We start from the raw sequence: 20,717 nt of genomic DNA, 5'->3' as shown, positions 1-20,717 counted from the left end.
TCTTCACCCACCTCACTTTCCCCTCGTGATATCCTTGTAGGCAAACTCAAGAAGTGGGGGTTGGAGAACTGGCTGAGTGGCAGATCCCAGAATGACATGATCAGTGGTACAGAGCTGGGTTGGAGCCTGTCACTAGTGGTGTCCCCAGGGTTCTACGCAGGGCCCAGTGTTGTTTAACTTATTCAGCAGTGGTTGGATGAAGGGGCAGCAAGTTTGCTGATGACACAGAGCTGGGAGCAGAGGCTGATACCTCAGAGGGCTGTGCTGCCCTTCAGAGGGATCTTGACAGGCTGGAGAGATGGGCAGAGAGGAACCGTCTGAAATTGCACAAGGGCAAATGCAGGTCCTGCACCTGGAGAGGAACAACCCCAGGCACCAGTACAGGCTGGGGTGGATCTGCTGGAGAGCAGCTCTGCACAGAAAGACCTGGGGGTCCCGGTGGACAACTACCTGTCCCTGACCAGCACAGTGCCCTGGGGCCAACTTTCAGCTGAATATTTCATTTCATGGCTCCACAGCTTTCCACACATATGCTAAATATATTTAGAGATATAAATTTAGCAGCATACTTTTGTCTCGAAGGATTAAAAAAACCCAACGAAACAAAACCCACAAAAACCCACCAAAATATGTACTGCAATGTCTTGCTTTGTTTCATTTCTTGCTTTGCCTTATTTTTTTACAGTCTTCAGTTTTAGTCATTAAGGGCAAAATTAGCTAATCTGTGAGAAAAGATTCAATACCAGCTTTGACATAAGATGGAAAAGATTTAAAGGTCTCTCATGCTGCCAAAGGCCCCACAGCCTGTGGAGGGGAGAAGCTGCACAGAAAGAGCTCAAACCTGGTCACAGCCCAGTTTTCTCAGTGAACAGGTGGAAGAGACAAGTTCTCACTCTTTGGATGGGAAGGAAGCCTCAAAATATTACTCAAAAGGCTTTTGCTGAGCTTTTCAGAACATTTCTTATCAAGAACACACTTGCAGTTTCTCAATGCAATGTTGAAGCTGCCTTTGTATGTTAGAGATCAAAATGCCAAAGGTGTACAATCCTCTTTGGGCCTCCTGTTCCTGAGTCTCCTGGGGTGAAAAGGTGTTTCTGATAGTGGTTTTATAACACATGATGGCCTAAAACCAACTCCTACAGCTGAGTTCCTGCTTACCTGAAGCTGTGAATGGAAAAAAACCCCAAACCAAAACCCAAGATATACACTACCCTTTTTACTGTACCTTTTTTTGGTGGTGGTGGTTGGGATTTTTCTGGTGTGGTTTGTTTGTTTTTTTCCCCCTTGTTACTCATGCCCATGGCCCAAGACAGGCCATTCAGGACTGTCTGCCACCTTTCTGACACTCACCCTGAGCAGACACTACAGAGAATGGAAGCTATCAAACAAAAAACCCCAAACAACCAAAACCTTCTCTGCCCGTGGTGAGAATCATTAAAATTCTGGGATGGGAGATGTCAATGAGAGTTATGCCACTGATTTCACTGCAACAAGAATTTCACATTTGAAGGCTTAGCCTTCTAGACAAATTTGACCCCCCACCCCCCATTATGAAGTAAATAAAGGTTAAACGGAAAAATCTGAGCGGGCATGAACAGCAAGGGACACACTGGACGTAAGTTAGACCAAGTATTAGTATGTATTTATGCACAAGAATAAAAACAGCTTTACAAGTTGAATTGGAAATTTAAACAGAGGAAGTTTAACAGCTTTTGTATATTATATTAAATAACCAAAACACCTTTTTCCAAAATTGGTAAAGAATAAATAATATAATTTACAATATGGTACAAAAAATAATCGGTAAGGACAGGCATTCTGCTTTATACATACACTATATAGGTATATTTATAATCTATATAACAAATTCACATCTCAAACAAGCCAGAAACCTTAGATGATATGGCTTAACTATTATTAAAAGAAACAGCATTAAATTTTGCTGCCAGAACCATAAGCTCTAAAGCAGTTATCATGTTTCAATAATTAATGATAACTTATTGCCGTAGTGCTTGCCAAGGTTTCACTTAGTTAACATTTACAAATTGCTGTGAATTTAACAGATTCAAAGGTTTGAAAAGGTTAAAAAGTGCAGTACTTTCCTTATAAATGCATCCGAAGTCTGAGTGTAGAAAACAAAATGCAACTGAATTTCCACTCTGGGATCTGCAGTCAGTAAATGAGATGTCTTTGTAGGTTAGATTCAAGCCACGTAATTCAATTTAGAAATATAGGGGGTGTCAGAAAAAGGCTGAACAATGCCGTATGAAAAACAATTAGTATTCCTATGCTTAGTAGATTTAGTGATACAGGATAAAATGGATTGTGTAGGTGATCAGGATGCAACACCCAGCAGAACCTCCATCAGAGTGCACGACCCGGGTGGACCCAACCCATCTGTGATAACAGACCCTGAAGCTTCTGCCATTCACCTCATCAGCTACTCAGAACTGCCTGATGATAATCACTGAGGGGAAAGCCTAGCCCTGGAGGCTGTGTCCATTTGTCCTCTCCAACATCTACCGCACAGTGCCCTGCAAACAACACTGTCCACCACCTCGCAGTACCTCAGAAACAATCCCACAGCCATTCCACTGTCACTTGTTGGATGTTTGCTTAGGCTGACATTGTCCCACATACAGATTTTGTTCCTGCTGTTGGAGAAGCTGAAATAATTAAAACTGAAAAAGCTTTCAGTTTTACAAAAATCACCCCCCCCACACGCACATACTTGTGTGTGTGTGTGTGTGTGTGGATACACCCCCCAGTTTTTTGCTTTGTCTCAGGCACAAACCGATGATGACTGCTATTGTAAAGCACAGCCACCTAAAATCCAGAGCTGGTCGGATCACAGATGTGTTCAAGTGGCCTTTCACATAGTAAGGGTAACAAATGCTGCATCAATTCAGAATTACCACAATGATCTCAATTATTGTTATTTTTTTCCCTGGTTAGACTTGTCCTGAAAGGGCTTTATTCCTAAACTGAAGTTTGCAAAGCATTTCATTTCTGAACTCAAATTCTGCTTCATAATGCCAACTTTTAAGGAGCTGATGCCAAATACATTTCTAACCCCAACACTCTTGAGTGCAGAACCCACCCCCACCATTTCTAGTCTGTTACTACTGTATGGTCCACACCTACTTGCTAAGGTTCAGGGTATTAAAGTTTTCTGGCATCATCAAAAATAGCCACTTGTGCTGCCTTCATCCTGCAGTTGTGTCCTTCCCCTCGGGAACTGAGTAGGCTGAACCTACTGAGATGGCAGCTCCCTGTGGCACAGGCAAAAAGCCCTCCTGGATCTGGATGGAGTGCTCTGCTCTCCATTTCGGCTGCAGGTGCAGCAGAGCCACACCCAGAGTCACATCCGCTGCACTGCCAGCATCAGAAGGGAAGATAGAAAGTTTGTCAAGCTACAAATACACTGGAGACCCTCACGCTGGTCTTGCAATATTTAGAAGGTTAAGCATGAGAGTTCATATTTCTTTTTATACAGTACTTGATTAGAATGTATCACATTTCCTCCTGCATATAATCCACAGCCACTGCCCTCTACTTTTGTCCTGCAAATCTGAAGGATTTGTTGAGACACAGCATATAGGATAATCAGCATGAGTAATGTAAAGACCCAAAGCCAAGAGGAAACAGCCTGGGAAAGCCTGGACTGAAATACAGATCAACTCCAAGGAAAACAGAACTTTTAGTGGGAATGACTCTTGAGATTAAGGGGGTGTCCCCTCCATACCAAGGGGGATTGCTCAGAACAAAACAGGCCCCAGCATTCATTTTTGTGACAGCCTTCAACTTTTCCTACTCCAGGTTCATGTGATTTCCTGATAATTGCATCAAACGAGGGTCTGTGAGAATAACAAAGGAGAAATAACAACAAAAGGACTCCGTATCTCACAGGACCTACAGTCAAGGTGGGAAGTCAGCCCACAGCTACGAACTCCTCCATTCTTCTAGTCATGACCTTCCCCCTTGCCAGTGACAAGAGGTGTGTCCTGCTGGGAACATCCAGCTGAGCTCATGCTGGGTTTACACACTGGGTGGCTCCTGTGTCACAGAGCAGAATGCAGCAACCTGGTCCATGGGCTCTTGGAATGTTATCCAAATCTCACCCCTTTCTGAGTGAAACAGGAAGGTTGCTCTGGGCCACACAAAAAGTGCATCAGAAAACTTGCTCCATTTTCTCCTAATGACAGAAAACATAAGGCCAACTCCAGAGCAGCTAAAAATCTTCTGCCTAAAGCAGGGTGAAGGGACTGGACAAACAGCAAACACAGTCAGTGCATCATGAGCAAGGTTATAAGGGACTCCCAGTCAAAGAAATGCCTTGTACAAGTAGCTAAAGGCAGGCAGAACTACATCCACCAAGTATAGTGCAAGTTGGGAAATGAACCCTGATAACAGCCTAAGGGATGGAGAAGGTTTATTTATTTATTAATAGTACAAAGTCGAGGTTTATATAGGAGCAGCCCCTTGGATAAGTTCAGAGCTACTCAAACCAGCCAAGGAACATCCTCTAACTGGAGAAACAGACAAGTGCTTACAAAAGGGGCACAACAAGGGTATTCTCGCTCAGGACTGGCAGGAAAGGAAATAGGAAAAGTCTCCTGAGTTATAAAACTAGAACTGACAGACAACCAGCTTTCCAGAAAGTAACTTGATATCCTGTTGAACCCACTGGAATTAGGATCTGGGTCTTTCCTACAGTAAAACACAACATTAAATGCATAGGGATGTCAGACAGGGAGTGCCAGACCCACTCATGCCTGGGAGTGACTGTAATGATGCCCTGAGGTACTACAGAGCACCTGGAATTCACAGAGCAAGGAGGAAACAAGGAAGGACTAAGGGATTAAGCTAGGACTTGACACATCTCCTCTTTGTGACACAAAACTGATCTCAACTACTGTAGTGTTAACCTAGTATTTGTTCCTACACATTACAATATTCTTTCCTATTTCCTCTCCCAGGCAAATCCTCAGTTTTTGTGAAGAAAGATGGCAATATTTACAGGTTTCCAGCAAAGCCAAGAGTCATTATGACACAGCTTTCCTAGTGTAAGCTCTTTTGCAGTGTTTCCCAACTTAAAAAGCAACCGTTCTTTGAGGAAAAGCAGGAAAGCACATTCCCCACTCACAGGGTGAACTGTGCAATGTGCTGAAGAGTCTCAAGGTGAAGAATGTGAGTGTAGTCAGGGTGATGATGATTGTGATGTGATGGGGTTTCAAAACAGAGGATCCATGCAGTGTGGGAGGAGGGTGGATTAGAGCTCCCCTATCAAACAGGCACGCAGGTGAGAGCCCCACTGGAATGGTCAAACAGCCAAACAGCCAAAGAACAGAACGGTCTGCAGGAACAGCATTAAGGAGTGGCAGTGCCCTAGGCTGAGTGCAAGAACTTCAGTTTGACTGACTGAGAAGAAGAGTGCCAACTAGGACATCTCAAGATGCACAATGGTTCCCCTACCCACCCCTACCCTTCATGCTCCACAACTTCCACGTGGATCTGAAAGCATGGCATTTTGATCATTACTCAAATAACAATTCATGTAGGGGAGCCTGTGGCAATCCCTTCCCTACTTGAGCTGCTTGCTTAGGCCATTCCAAGGTACAAGTCCAGGACTGTCCCACAAACCTGCCATCTTACATCACTGATGCAAGGACACATCATTTCCTGTAATGTTATTCCATGTTTTGTTGTTCCCCATATATTGCACATTCCAGGACTTGCAAGTACTTCTCCAGACCTTTGAAGCCAATGCTTCTCTGGTAGAAAGAAGCACACAGGACAGGGACAGCTGGACCTCAGCTGCTGCTCTCCAACCTGCCCTCATCAAGATCCAGCACCACAAGCTCCAGCTCTGCTGAATGGTCTGCACCAACCTGCTGGTCACACCCTCACTGAGAGAGGTCCCCAATTGGGGGACCACCACCTCCTCCATCAAACAGGATCTCCCTGCGAGGTGGCTCAGGTATTGACAGTTCCTGGGCAAGGTCATTGAACCGGGATATGTAATCTATGCTGTTCTCATTCATCATGCAGGCCAGCTGGGAATCCACCACCTAGAAGAGACAGGAGAGAAGAGATGATCTACACGTCAGTGGAAATTTCACAGAATCACAAAATTGTTGAGATGGGACATCTTGAGAGCATTTTATCCAACCATCTCGCTCAAGAACAGGCTGCCCTGCACATTGTTGGGCAGGTGCTGAGTCTACTCACGAATGAAGGTGCCACAACTCTCTGGATACCCTGTTTCTGTGTTTGACCACCTTGCAACAGTTTTCTTGTGTTCAGGTGGAATTTCACGTTTTGAATTTTGCCTGATTCCCTCAGCTTCCTTCCCAGCCTCACCTCGTATGAAAGACACACTTCATCTCACCTGAGCTGAGCTAGAGAACAGCTCTTATCCACAGAGAAATGGAAGCTTCTTAAAAACCCAACCACCCATAGTCTCAGTGGACCTTACCTCAGCATTAAGGTGCACAGGTAGATGCTCTATAGACATCACCTCTAACATCATAACTGTATTTGTAAACATAGTTTTTAAGTGTCTCTGCAGGACAGTTAATAAAAAGTCATTCAAAATTCTGCCATCACTAAAGCCATTTTAAATACTTGCATTCTCTGAAGACCCACACGGGCCCACCTCTCTCATAACTGCTCTAGTCTGCCTAACACAGAGGCTCACCCCATTTTCTTCTAAAGGCAGCTGATAATATCAGGGTCTGAAACTGCAAGGACACACTAAATCAGCATGAGTTCGCTGCAGCTCCTCAAGGTCTGTACAGAACCTCCTTTTCCAAATCCAAAGATCATGTCCCCAAGAAGTTACAAGGTATGTGATGTTGCACTGAGGTAATAACTGTAAATTGTAGAATATTTGAGACTGGAAGGGGCCTGAAGAGATCTCTAGTTCAACCTCCTGCTGAAAGCAGGGTCACCTCTGAGAACAGACCAGCTTACTTCAGGCTTTATCAACGTGAGTCCCGGAAAGTTCTGTAGACAGACACTGCACAACATCTCTGGGCAACATGTTTTCCTGTCTGCCTATCCTCAGGGGTGAAAAACCTTTTCTTTAGATGTAGTCTGAACCTTTTTCAATTCAGCTTTTGCTTGTTCCTCCCACCACTCTGTGAAGGGCCTGGCTACATCTCCTTGATGACCTTACTGCAGGTACTGGCAGGCAGCAGGGTCACTCCCATCCTGAAGCCTTTAGACATCGCTGGTGCTTTGACCCCTGATCCCACTGGTGACCCTCAGATGAACTTGGTCCAGTTTATCTCCTATACTGGGCACTCTGAACTGGTCAAAATATTCTAGACATGATCTCACAGCAGGCAGATTAGACTCTGTTACTCTACAGAGTAGAGTGGGTTAATCATCATTTTGTTCAGTATCCTGGCCACACTCCTGTTAAAACAGCTCCTGACACTGTTGATCGCCCCGGGTGCCACAGATGCCCCGGGTCACGCTCAGCTCTATCAGCATCCCCAGGGGCAGCAGAGCTGCTTCCCAAACAGCCCATATTGCTGTGGGGTTATTCCTTCCCAGGGCAGGACTTTACATTTTCCTTGCTGAGTTCCATAACGTTCCTGCAGCTCGTTCGTCATGTCTGTCCCTCTGCAAGGGAGCTCTGTCCTCAAGCATGTCACAGCCTTAATAACTGCTGGGCTTCATTCTACCCCTTAAAAAGAGTTCAACACAACAGAGACAATAACTCAGCAGCACAGGACCTTCTGCCATTCTCTCAGGTAACTTTGTATTAGCCATCTCCTGTTTCTTCCTTCTGGACCTATTTATTTCTTCCTCCAGCCCTCCAACTGTGCTGTAGCTGCATCACTGTTAACCTTTCTCTCATCTTTAGTACTTTCAGTTCCCGCTCTACAAAGCAGGACACACAGAACACATGAACACAACCTCCCCCACCAAAAGGAACCTGCTCACAAGAGCTCCTCACACCAGCTCTGGTGCCGAGTACCCTCAGCTCATTTTACATCTCTCTGTTACGACTCCAATGCTCTTTTACTGAGCTGGAGCACAGGTGCCAAAGCACCTTGGCCTTAGAAGTATCTCAGGAGGGTCTGGTGGACAGTACTCAGTGACTGCCCCGCAGGAGGAAGCAGGCCTGAGTGCAGGGTGCTGACGTACCTCTGCCACATCTGCCAGAGACCGCGACACAAAGGAGTCCCGCGAGTTCCCATCCAGCAGGCTGGGGCCCAGCAAGGAGGTGCCACTGGTGTTCCCAACAGGGGTTGGCAACATTTTTCGTCCCTTCTCCGGGGAGATGAAACTCGCTACAAAGAACAGGCACATCAGTAGGTCACTGCACCGAGCACGTGCAATTGGGAGGGTAAAGAGAAGGAAAAGGAAGTAGGAAATGGAGGACAGACATCCATTTCTCCTGTCTCTTAAAAAATGATGTGTTACCAGCATGGACACCATCAGCACACTGCTAAGAGTAGGGACACTCATTACACTGGCGCCATGAACTATTAATGAAAAAAAACCCAAACCAACAACCAAACCACAACCAACCCCAGTGACCTCATGTCTTTGAGACAGTGCTTGCCAAGCACACAACAAAGTCTGTTTCTCCAGCAGAAAAGCCAAGGGCATCTTTTCACTTTGGCACAGCAGCCCAAATGTCTCACCCTAACCAATGAGTCAGGCTCCAAACAGACTACAAAGAACTGCCAAGGAATTACTTGTCCCAGGGTATGGACCATAATCTAGCAACGGGATCTTTTCAGGAACAGACTTGCAAAGAGAAGGAAAATGTATTCAGGGCAACACAGTGGAAATGAAAGCAAGAAGTCATGGAATAATTCTACAAACATCCTACTGGGTTTACAATTTTCCAAAGGATTCACCTCTGATAAAAAGTGTCCTGACTCTTTTTTACAGGAAAGCACTTTTTGGGCACTTCTCTGCATCTGGACACTTACAGAACAAGCTGCTGAGGGAGGAGTCTGTGGAGTCATTGGGGTACCACTGGGGATCGTGGCTGGGAGATGCAATCCAGTTCTGCTGAGGACTACTGGATGGGGACGGAAGACTTTTGGAACTGTCACTGCCATTCAGCTTTGCAGGAGAGAGAGAAACACCTTCACCTGAAACCAATGTCAGGGCACTGATTCAGTCAATGCGGTTACAGGACACTGCACCAACTTTTGTTTAGAAAGGAAAAAACCCAAAACAACAAGCCCCTCACCCATATCTGCTAGAAAATAAAGGCCAAGCACAGAATTTTATTTGCAAACAGATATTTAAAAAAAAAAAAATCCCACAAAAATCCCACAACCCAAGAACTGCTTCCTGGAAAAGTTTCTGCTGACGTGTAAGATGACAGTGATTTGGGATTTTCTTTTAACTTGATAGGCAGTCTTTAGTTAAGCTCAGACTTACTGTATTGGCCAGAGCTGATGGCTATTTCAATGATGGAATCACTGATCTGAGTGGCAGGTTCCCCTTGGGAAAGCACATCTTCAGGTGGTCCGGGCAGGGAAATATCCAAGAGAGCAGAAACGTTGGGAGGAGAGAGCCGGGTACTGGAAGCGTCTGATGATGGAAGTGGAGGGGTGGACAGACCATTCTGGAGAGGAGTCTTGGCCAGTTCTGGCAGAGAAAGGACTGATGTGCCCTGTTAACAAGAAACAGAGTTAATTGTTCATAAATTTATGAAGAACTTGGAAATCTAAAAAGCACAGCTTAGCTCCTGAGTATCAGATTAAAACCAGACTTTAAGAGGAAAAAAAAATCCAGTACATAATATTCCTAAAATTAGAGGAATATATTATTTATATAATAAATTTGTATTATTTTCATGAAAAATATCTGTAAGCATGAACAAATGTGCTTCAGCCCATATCCTGCCAAATCATTTCAAAAAACATTCCAAAAAATAATTAAAATGCCTACACAACAGAAACAAGCATCTTTGTATAATCATAAAATTAACATCATTTTGATGAATATACAAGAGAGTTCCTAAGAAATATGTATTAATTTGTATTTGTATAGGCAAAAATCCTATAACTGCTTGAAGAGTATACAGGTATTTTAGATTGGTAACTCACTTTTTATTCACGCTTAACAGCCAGACTTCCCAAAACTCAACTGATCTTTAAGGAGTCTCATTACCTCATCTTAGACCTGTAATTTTGTTTTTCTGATGTAGTGTATACACAGCTGTCCTGAGAACAAGAACCAGAACCCAAGGCCCATTACCACAGTAATTATCTCATAGGTTCATTTCCTAACTTCTGTGCTAGAAAAAATTTTTCCTTTCCTTTAAGCTCTCCCATCAAACTAATTTGATCTTTTTCACATGCAGGTGTCACAGGAAGGGTGGAAAAAGCCTCCACTGAAAACAACCTGTACTCTGAGGCTTAAGTATCCAACACCAGGTCCTGGATCCCACTGGAGAGAGAGGTTGGGGACAGGATGACAACGCTCCCACAACTTACGTGCTGCCACAGTTACCCTTTAGGTATCTGTTCATGTCTTACTGGATCCAGCACAAAGAACAGAGATCCTCTGGACAGGATTCTGGCATTGCAATCAGGCTTTTAGCTGTAATATTCCTCCTTCAGCAACACCCAGGCAGCAGGACTGCCAGCTGCTGAAACCTCCTTGGGATGTCTAAAATACACACGTAGATAGAGCAGAGCAATCATCAACTCCTCTGCTCCACCAAGAGATGTGTAAAGCCTGTTTGTCCTTCACAGGTCAGGCACTGTCAGCCTCACTGTGAGTTTAGGGCACAGCACCCACATATATTTAAGCAGCTTTCCTGAATTTCTTTAAATTCCTTCAGATGCCAGGGATTTCATTCCCACCAGACAGTGCCAGTGGTGCATGATCACCTGGGGACATGGGGTTTAAACCAGCAATACCAGTGGTGTTCTCAGAGAACATTCCCCACTCCCCAGCACTGTTCTCTCAGCACACACTGTACCTGGAAGCCATCAGGAACTGCCTCCTGCTCAGGCCGTGTCGGCAGGTTGATGAACGGTACCTGACACCCAGGGCCTGAGCCCTGGAACACAACAGAAACCACGTGAGTGACCAGTTGGGGAGGGAAGGGACAAGGGCCTATTATGCTTTATCCTCTTTACACATGTCATGTCTTTTAAAACCGTCCATCAACTCCCTGGGAATGTGATGAGAGGACTGACACCAACTAACATGTATCTTGGTCTCAATGAAAGAAACGGCAAGGAGAAATCAGAGCTCCCATTCCAAATACATCCTTAAAAGTCCCTGTTTTGGGCCAGATTTCCTCCTGAATTAGTCTATTGAAATGCTATCCTTTTTTTTTTTTTTTTAAGCCAGGTTTCTGGATGGCCAAGTTCAACACGCACAGCTGCAAGCCGCTTTACAGGATGGAAACCTGCTCAATGAGGTGATGATTTGATCCCTCAACCCCAAAAACACACATAAAACAGACACTGCTCTGCCATGACTTCAGTGTCTACCACCAAGCCCCAGGGAAAAGCTCACAGAGGAGTCATCATAATACAGCTTTTTGACACAATGAAAGAGCAAGACACTTAAGCACTTGAAAAAAGGTCACTGAAGAGCCTCTGACCTCCACAGTGGTGATGGAGCTCCCGTTCTGATGTGCTACTGCTGGCTCCTGCCCTGTCACCACCGTGGGCACCGCGTCCGGTGACAGCGGAGACACCCCTGGCAAACCATCTGCATCCAGGACAGGCATGGGGCTGCCGGGGATGATGCCAGCACTCTTAGCTGCCAAGTCAATAGCACCTTGTGTGAAACAAAAAACCCAAAAACCACATTACAAGCCTTTTCTTCACTTTACCGTGATTCTCTAAAAGATGATGTTTTAAAATGACTCAATGAGTGAAAACTTAACCCACATAAAAAGTGGCCATGGGAACACCTGATCTGCTGGGTCAGCCGCTCCTCTGCACCAAGGGTAGCATTGCTCTTAGCTAAAAGGTTTAACTTTTCTGCCCCGTTTCAGCCTGTTACCGGGTATATCAAAATAGATGAGAAACATCCCAGTTTTCCCCCCACCCTTTCCTCCAATATTTTTTACCTTTTTTGTCCTGCAAATTGGTAAGTATTTTGTTATGCAATTTCTAGAAGTTTCCTATGGGTTGCTTGAGGGGCTCTAGAAACAACAGAGCCTTATTTTGTTACCTTGCCTCTAGCAGCCATATAGACTCAATTTAAAACACTTAAGTTCTTGCAAGGGTTGACCTCACCTGGACCTTTTAAAATCCACTTCAAACATCTGAATATCTTTCCATCCCAAATAATCCTCTAGGTAAAACCTAGAGGCAGTCACTGTTTTCACCTCACTAACCATTCTAATGATGGGACCCACTCTATGTTGCAAGATAGTATCTGCCTGGGGGGCACCAGCACGGCTTTTATTGCAGATTTGGAACCACTTACTAGACAGATGGTTGGTGGCCTGTGTTGGAAGAACTTTGGGCACAATCGGACGAGAAACAGCAGCTTTAGTCAGTGAGGACTGGATTGGCCGAAATGAACCTCTCCCTAGGGGGAAGGATTAATACCTCTCAGGCAAATGAAATCTAACACCTTTAAAGCAGAGCACAACACAGTTCAGTGGAAGCAAATAAATTCCAAGCAGCAGCAAACCCCAGGAATGCAAGTGATGGAGATGATGGAAGAGAGCTGAAATATGATGTGAACTAACCAGTGCCTTGCCACAGACACGCAACAGCAAGTGCTGCTGTGCTAGTGGGGCTGCTCTCATACTGTCAGTGAAGACAACCCTTAAGGTCTCATGCTGGCTTTGATGGGGAATCACCTGTACTACCACACCTGTACTCAGGAGTATACCAGCAGAAAAGGACACGTGGGCAGTGCACTGATTATATTGTATGAAATTTAGACAGTATGCCAGGTACTAGAGAAACCCCAATAATAAATCTAAACAAATGATTACACACTGCAGAACAAAAACTTCTATCTAAGTAATTTGTTCCAAATTTTGTCTCCCTGTTGAGAACTCCTTGCTCTTCCCTACTTTCAGTATTGGGAAATTGAAGAAAAAATTTCTATCACAAGCATCATTTGCTTAACAATGATTCAGGAGAAAACTCCCATCATCCTGTGGGCTGATGACACTGTTGTTTTGACAGGGCATTTTCCTCTTTTTAGAAATTACTCTTTTATGCAGTTTTAAGGGACACTTTCCAGACCACAGAAGTGCTAAAAGAGACGCAGACTCACCTGTAATGGATGAGTTGGATAAGATAGAAAAGGAACAGACATGCTGGGATGGATTTCCAGACGGCCTGGGGAGCAGTGTTCTCTACATGAGAGAAACAATAAACCAGAACAGATTTAAACACAAAGGGTAATGCTCATCTCAGAAAGCACAGAAGTTCATGAGACCATCCAGAATAAACAGAGTATTTCCACGGCTTCACTACCATGCAGCAGACACAGCAACAAGGCCTGTGTACTCTTGATAAAGAAGTTACAGATAGGAATAATGTATTTTCTCTGTAAATTATTACAAGAGAAAATTTCCACATGGAAAATTCTCAGAGAAATGCTGATTAGAACTATATTCCTCTCTGATTATACTTTCAGTATTTTTCAAATCTCTCACAGAATTACAACAGTGATCTTAAGGACAGCACCTACTCTCTGTGCAAACTGATCTTCCCTTAAAATTGAACAAGTGTGAATTAATGAGACAACTGTATGTACTTCAGAGCTCTTAAAAAACAGAGAATTGCACAGATCTGAAGATCCCAGGACCAAAAAAATAGACCAGGGGTTAATTTCTGAGTCTCCTACTCTTATACAGAGCAGAGGAGACAAAAGGTATATTGGCACTTGGGAACTTTGCCTTTTCCCTGGGTTATTAGAGCAGTCTGAAGGAGGGCAGTACCTGTCTGCTGCAAAAGCACCATGACAACAAGCCACCTTTTCCATACATCTCTTTGCAAACTCCATGTTTTCCCCTGGAATCATTGTTCTGTCAAAGTGTGTTATGGTTTATTTCACTAGAGGTTTATACCCACCACAGTTTAACAGCACTAGTGAGCAGGAAGCAGGAAAAGTATCTAAAGGGAGATCTTGTTGTAATAGGGCTGCCAGCTCCAACTGCCAGCACAGGGACACGCTTCCCCTGCCTCAGCACCAGCAGGCCCAGGCAGCAGAACCTGCTTCCAGAGCAGAGGCTTTTTTACTTTTCCAAACCACCCCAGGGGCACTGGACTTCTGCTGTTGTTGATATTTCTCACCCAGGGAATGTAACGTGGCTGGTTACACCAGAGACTGAATGTCTGTTCCTTCCTATGTTCAGCTTCACTTTTCCAGTGGATGTATGAGGGAAATTCAATTTTTCGTTAGGTTCAAATCACTGTAGCCTTACTGATACCTACTCAGGGAGCAAAAGAGGCATTCACACTTTGCTCTGACCTGGACTACCAACGGCTTCCGCAAGTGCCTGTTCCGTAACTTCCTGGGCTTCGGCAGGAAGAAGTCCGACTGCATCTGGACAAGAACAGCATTACAAAGTACTTTAAGCATCCAGACCTAGAATAAATTATACCTCCTGGACTCTGATTGTCAGTAAAGTTGACTCAAAAGTTCATTAAAACACTGTGGTTTGTTTCAGACAACACAATATCCTTTCTGCTACAGTCAGAACATTTTCCACCAAGAATGTATTTTTCTTTATGGAGATAAAGCTTTCTCCTCAAAAAAAGCACTTCACTACTTAACTACTGCAGCTTCCTAGGAAGTTTTTACTGAGATTGTATTTGACTTAAATACAGCAATGAGGTTGTGTTAAAATGAGCTGCACATCAGAAGGGGATCAGTTTTTGCTAAACCTGGCAAATATATTTGCTGGAACAACTTAAGAGAGTGAACCAGTTTCATTGGGCTGTGTGATGTCACTCAGACTCGGGTCTGAACAGGTAATGTCACTTCAAAGCACAGTTATATACTCCAAATCTGACTCATCTCAGCTAATACAATGTTAGACTTGAGCATCGTGAGAAGCACTGAGCCCAAAATCCCCAAATCCCTGGGACACCTCCTGGAAGGCGGCTCAGGCTGCATTTTCCACTCAGTCACCTCACTTATGCTGATGGTGTCCAGGTGCTGCCGAAAGGTCAGCTCTGCTTCCTTGCTGGGCAGGAACAGCTTCCCGTGGCGGCTGTTGGGGGGCAGGGTCGTGGGCACTGCAAAGAGCCCACTGTCAGCCTCGGCGCTCCCGGAACTCGAAGGGCCAGCCACCAAGAGAGGTCTAGGGAGGTTTCTCAAACCTAGAAGATTTTAACAGCAATTCAAATGAGATTAAGTGAAAATAAACCAGGAAGTAACTGTTTAGTAACTGAAGGATCACAGAGAGAGCTGGGACTCTGCCACCAGCTGTGCGTGATCCCAAGTCAGGGATCTCTCCATGCTTCAGTTTTCCCACCTGCAAACCGACAGTATTTACCTGCTTCACAGGGATACCACTAACATTCACTTGCTTTGAAATCCTTGGAAGTAGGGGGTTAAAAGCCATTTTACCCTGCTAAAGTAACTAGAATTGAAGCCCTCAGTTTTCAGCCCCACACAGACTGTGATAACCAGTTTATAGGAATACTTGAGAGCCTATCCCAGTAAACAAACTATATATCCACCACTCCTTATGTAGGGGAAGATAATACAAACACAGACCCATCACAAACACAGCATTCATGATTTATTTACACTCCCCACACCCCTTTTTCCATAGTGATTCAAAGTGCAACCCCAATAAGATTCTGGTGGCAGAGCAGAGATCATTTTACCCAAATACCTTCCAAAAGAAGGACTCTCTTCAAATACATTTGGCACTATGAAATAATGGCAGCTGGTCTGAGTAAAACTTTTCTGTTTACATTTAAGTGTAAAAAATACAGTAGGATTTCCCTGTGCTGTGCCCACCTTGCAGGCAGCCAGCTCAGGGGAAAGCCAGCACAGTTAGTCTGTCATTCTGAGGTCCCCAAGACATGGACCCGTCTCTCTCCACACAGAACACTGGCCTTCCTTACTCACTACAGTAGAGATATGCAACAGTGTTCAGAAGTGTTCTGAAGAACATCAGACTTTATTTACTGAACAAATAAACCTGCAGGTTTTATCCTCCTGTTTAAAAGACAAAATGGCCACCTCTACCCTGCTGCTCTAGATTCTTTTTTCAAAGGTTAGTTAAAATTTCAGTGTGCTTATGTACCTAAAAATCAACTAAATGCAAAGAAACATAAATTTATGTCTCCTGCCTGACCAAATTACCGCAGTCATTTACTAGCACTGTGTGAGGATACAAAGGAGCTCAGTAACTACTCTATACTACAGGTTGCAATCCAGACCACAAAGAATCCTATTTTAGATCCAGAACACCCTTATCAGGGCTCATAAAAAGGATTCAGTTTGTCTACCAAAACAACCCAACCCAGGGTGGGGATCTCAGACTCGGGTACCTTTTTGACACCCTGGAATGCATCCCCAAGGCCCAGGTAGAGTTGCTGAGGGGCTGAAGTAGTTAACTGGGTGTAACAGTTGTACTGAACACACTTGTACTGCTCCTCTGTTCCCAAAGCACTGAGCTGCAGCCAACGTGGCCATCTTTGATAGGTACAAAAGCAGGACTACAGAGTCTGTGTTTGCCACTTCACACCAAAGGCTACCTGCTTCCTAAAAGTATGTTAAAGCACAGAGCTACTTGTAACCCAGTGGTGCAAATCAAAGACCAACATGGACAATTATATCTGGTTTTGAATCACAGAAGCTCTGCTCCTACAGAACAGGTGTCTGTTTCTAGGGGATCAGATACAAATACTATTATTTTCTTGTTGTTGCTGCCCAGGATCCTCAGTGGATGAACCTTATCCTTGTTTAAAATGCTTCAGAAAAAAATGTCGAGGCATTAGAGAAGCATGAAGTACAATTTCATGTTGCAAAACGAGGAAGTTTGATTCTACTTCAAGTCTGACTGAAAAAGATTTAAAAAGTCCTTTGAGCCTGTGGATCTCACTGAAATGTAATTTATCTGTTTGATCTATTAAATTATTGCCTCTTACTAGATATTTAAGTAAGTATGACCTTGCCTAGAAGTCAGTGCAATGAAGCTTTAGACAAAGGTGAAATTGCTCTAATGTCATCTTAAATGAAAACCACCCAGAGCACCAACTGTGTTTTACAGCACCAGTTAACTGGGTCCATTGCTTCTCACAGCAGGGGTGTGAAAAGGACAGCCTAAGAATCACAACTGGTCCCAGTAACCCCAACACCTTCATAGACTTTCCTAAAGTCATAAATATTTGGTGGTAAATGCAACTGGGCTGAAGCACAGGACTGAATTTCCTGACCTTCATGGTTGGGGCTCACAGGTTACAGCAGCTGTACCTACTAGTAAAAGAAAAGGTAACTCACAGTCATTCTGCATCTTATAATGACAGAATCACAGGCTGATTTGGGTTGGAAGGGATCTTAAAGCTCATCTCTTTCCAACATCCCTGCCACTGGACACCTTCCACCAGCCCAGGTTGTTCCAAGCCCCGTCCAACCTGGCCTTGGACACTTCCAGGGATGGGGCAGCCACAGCTTCTCTGGGCAACCTGTGCCAGGGCCTCACCACCCTTACAGGAAAGAATTTCTTCCTAATATCTAATCTAAACCAATAATGGCAGGATGGCACAGGAAATTTTCAGTAATTATTTATCAACAAACTTTACACCACGTATTTAGTCACCTGCTCTGTGAGCCGATGCTCTCCTGAGATCCCACACCCTATGCCAGTCAGCTTGTGCTGGTTTGGGCTGGGAAGGAGTTCATTTTCTTCAGTGGAGTGGGTTTGGATTTGTGCTGCAAACAGAGTGATAACCCAGGGATGTTGTGGTCACTGCTGAGCAGGGCTTACACAGCCTCAAGGCCTTGGCTGCTCCTCACCCCACACTGCCAGCGAGGGGGCTGGGGGTGCACAAGGAGCTGGGGGGGACACAGCCAGGACAGCTGATCCCAACTGAGCACAGGGGTATCCCAGGCCATTTGGCATCATGCTCAGCAAACAAAGCTGGGGGGAAGAAGAAGGAAGGGGTAGACATTGAGGGTGATGGTGTTTGACCTCCCCGGTAACTGTTCCTTGTGATGGAGCCCGGCTGTCCTGGGGATGGTGTTCACCTGCCTGCCCAGGGGAAAGGGCAATGAATTCCTTGTTTTGCATTGCTTGTGTGGCTTTTGCATTCCCTATTAAACTGCCTTTATCTCAAGCCATGAATTTTCTCACTTCTCTTCCAATTCTCTCCCATCCCACTAGAGGGGAGTGAGCGAGCAGCTGCACAGGGCTGAGTGGCTGGCTGGGGTTAAACCACCACACAGCTCCCAAAAACCACAAACACTCTGTAAGAGTGACTCAGGGGAGTTCTCCTGGACTGTGAACTGCATTGCTGATGTGCACTGTTACTCAGGACTCAAAGCAGCACTGAACTGAGGACAATTCTAAAGCAAATTAACACACACCAATGTTCTCAGATGGTGAAGTTCCTGAGAGTCAGAGCAGTCCTTTTTGTAGTGTTCCATCACTGGGAGGTTCTCATCACGATGTGAGGTACTAATGGGCAGATCTCTGCTAAGGGATTTCTGGGAATACTCACCTGAGGAGCTGGAAGCAGCACCAGGAGAAAAAGTCTTGTTGCGAAGGGCAGCCTGATTGCGTGCGCAGCCTGGGCTCCTGGTGCTGATGGCAATCACCTTCCCTGGGGGTGTCAGGGACTGCTCCTCCTGAGCAGGCTTGATCGGGGACGTGGCGACGGAGCTCATCTCGGGCGTCTGCAAAGGCACCTCAAATGAACACTGTGTGCTGCCACAACCATGTCTGGGGAAACTCACTCTGCTCAGGGAGCCTGGAAATACAAATCTGACCAGGATACTTTACAGTAGTCTTAAGCAATACCTCCTAGCAGGGGTGTGGGGCTGCTGAAATTGCCTTCCTATCCATTCAGCAGTGTTAGATGTCACCAGCTCACCATCACTCATTATGTTACAATTGGGTTAACACTCAACAAGCTTCACACAGTGTGTGCTGGATGACTCCAGGATAGAAATAAAAAGAAAAAAAAAGTGTTGGTTTTAATTCAGTGCAAAACTAGTTTTCATAAACTCCATCCAAAGGGCTGCTCTGGTGGGAAACACACCTGGACAAAAACATTTTGCTCTTAATTCTAATCAAGTAGAGTTTTGAATTTTCTCCCTTCCCTTCTCCTTCACACTGTAACACAGCACAAATGAGGTACATGGCACATCACTACTTTTCCAGGCCTATCCAGTTGTTTCATTATGTTGTTTAAGCTGTTTTCTAGAAAACACTCCCTTTTAAGAAATCTGTGGGCAACCACAGGCTTAAAATTACCCCCTCCACTCAAATGCAATGCCATTTGCCATAGTTTGTTTTATGCTGGTGATCTTCATTTAAGGAACAAACCACAGCAGAGCAGGCTGTTTGGGCTGTTAACAGATTATCTGGAGAAAACAGCAGGGATGCACACAATCAATCCTTCCTCTTAAAGTACCCTGTGGCAAAAATATTATGGTTCCTGTCATTATTTGATGAAATGCAACTTTAAAATGTCTACAGTACTTTCAGTGAGGCAGTAAATATCCTCCTGGCCTCTGGAATATCAGTGCTGTTACATTCATGCTGCAAGGAGAGTATCTTTTTCTGAACCACAGCAAGAATAAAGTGGTATTTGACAAATGAAAGGGTGTGTTCCTTCTTTTTGCTGGAGTGTACGATATGGTACATCTGACAGAGCTGCTTTATTGTTCAGTAGCACTGTGCTGCTTTGATAAAAAAAGTGACAGGGAAACACATGCAAATCATAACTGCTGGTTTTTTCTGCCCCTTCTTCTACCCCTCTCCCCCCAGGTCTCAGGGATGTCCCTCTTTATAGTCTGTGATTGTTTCATCATGTCATGTCTAGCTGTCGCCTGTGTCACCAGAAGTAGATGCCAAAAGAGGAGACAGTGTCCCAGATCTGTGAGATGTCAGACCAAAAGCCTTTGCAGTTTAAACAAAGTCTATATCTGGAGCTGCATCTGAACAAAGATGGGTTTAAGTTTATAAAATTCTTCATTTTATGTCTATAAAATCAGGATCAAAAGGAATTTTGATGGGGGCTAAGTCTGCACCAATGAAGAAAGATCAAAGAACTCTGTGTTTGGGAACAGGGATACATTTGCATCCTGGGCTGGAATAGGATCTTTAACTCATTGTGTCTCCATCACAGGCATTTGAGCAGATCTACTGAACTTGATGTCTTTTTAAAAGGTGTTTTACTAAGTTTCAATGGGCTGCACTAGGTGGAAATGGCTGCCCAGGTATCACAGGGCAGACCTGAAATACAGGTTACAAAGCACATGAAGAAAAGTATGTTCATTCCCTACCTACCTAAGGAAGAAGGTATTTTTCTGGGACTGTTAAACAGCTATCCTGGAGTCTGGGAACTTTTACATAAATCAACTGTGGCAGGCACAGTTCTACTGCCTCTGCTATTCCAAAGAAATACATCCTTTTCACTCTCATACTTGAACTACATAAACAATGAAAATCAAGGGTTGCAGTTCTCATGTGGAATATTAATCTCATCCAGGCTCCATTTCCCACAAAAGGTTGGATCAGATGACCTTCCAAGCTCCCTTCCAAGCTGGACTGT

The 20,717-nt window shown here is 44.6% G+C and overlaps 1 protein-coding gene across 6 annotated transcripts in view; it reads right to left on the bottom strand.

The window, feature by feature from the left end:
* Positions 1-1,620: 1,620 nt before the first annotated feature.
* Positions 1,621-20,717, bottom strand: part of CRAMP1 (cramped chromatin regulator homolog 1) — a 50,507-nt gene continuing 31,410 nt past the window's right edge. For 4 of the 6 annotated variants that reach the window (XM_050317125.1, XM_050317128.1, XM_050317127.1 and 1 more), the window contains 11 exons: positions 18,660-18,834; positions 15,112-15,302; positions 14,449-14,523; positions 13,246-13,327; positions 12,439-12,543; positions 11,603-11,781; positions 10,970-11,050; positions 9,418-9,652; positions 8,958-9,122; positions 8,161-8,306; positions 1,621-6,071 (listed from right to left, as the gene is read on the bottom strand). In XM_050317125.1, the coding sequence (XP_050173082.1) occupies positions 5,907-6,071; positions 8,161-8,306; positions 8,958-9,122; positions 9,418-9,652; positions 10,970-11,050; positions 11,603-11,781; positions 12,439-12,543; positions 13,246-13,327; positions 14,449-14,523; positions 15,112-15,302; positions 18,660-18,834 (1,599 nt within the window). In that variant the 3' untranslated portion in view covers positions 1,621-5,906. The remainder of the gene's footprint in view (positions 6,072-8,160; positions 8,307-8,957; positions 9,123-9,417; positions 9,653-10,969; positions 11,051-11,602; positions 11,782-12,438; positions 12,544-13,245; positions 13,328-14,448; positions 14,524-15,111; positions 15,303-18,659; positions 18,835-20,717) is intronic. The other 2 variants (XM_050317129.1, XM_050317130.1) reach the window with 2 other exon arrangements.

Source organism: Myiozetetes cayanensis, unplaced genomic scaffold, assembly GCF_022539395.1.
Source record: "Myiozetetes cayanensis isolate MyiCay16 unplaced genomic scaffold, myiCay2020 scf20-37, whole genome shotgun sequence".
In the NCBI taxonomy this organism is placed as follows: Eukaryota; Metazoa; Chordata; class Aves; order Passeriformes; family Tyrannidae; genus Myiozetetes; species Myiozetetes cayanensis.
The sequence above is the reverse complement of the archived record's forward strand: the minus strand, read 5'-3'. Positions and strand labels throughout refer to the sequence as shown.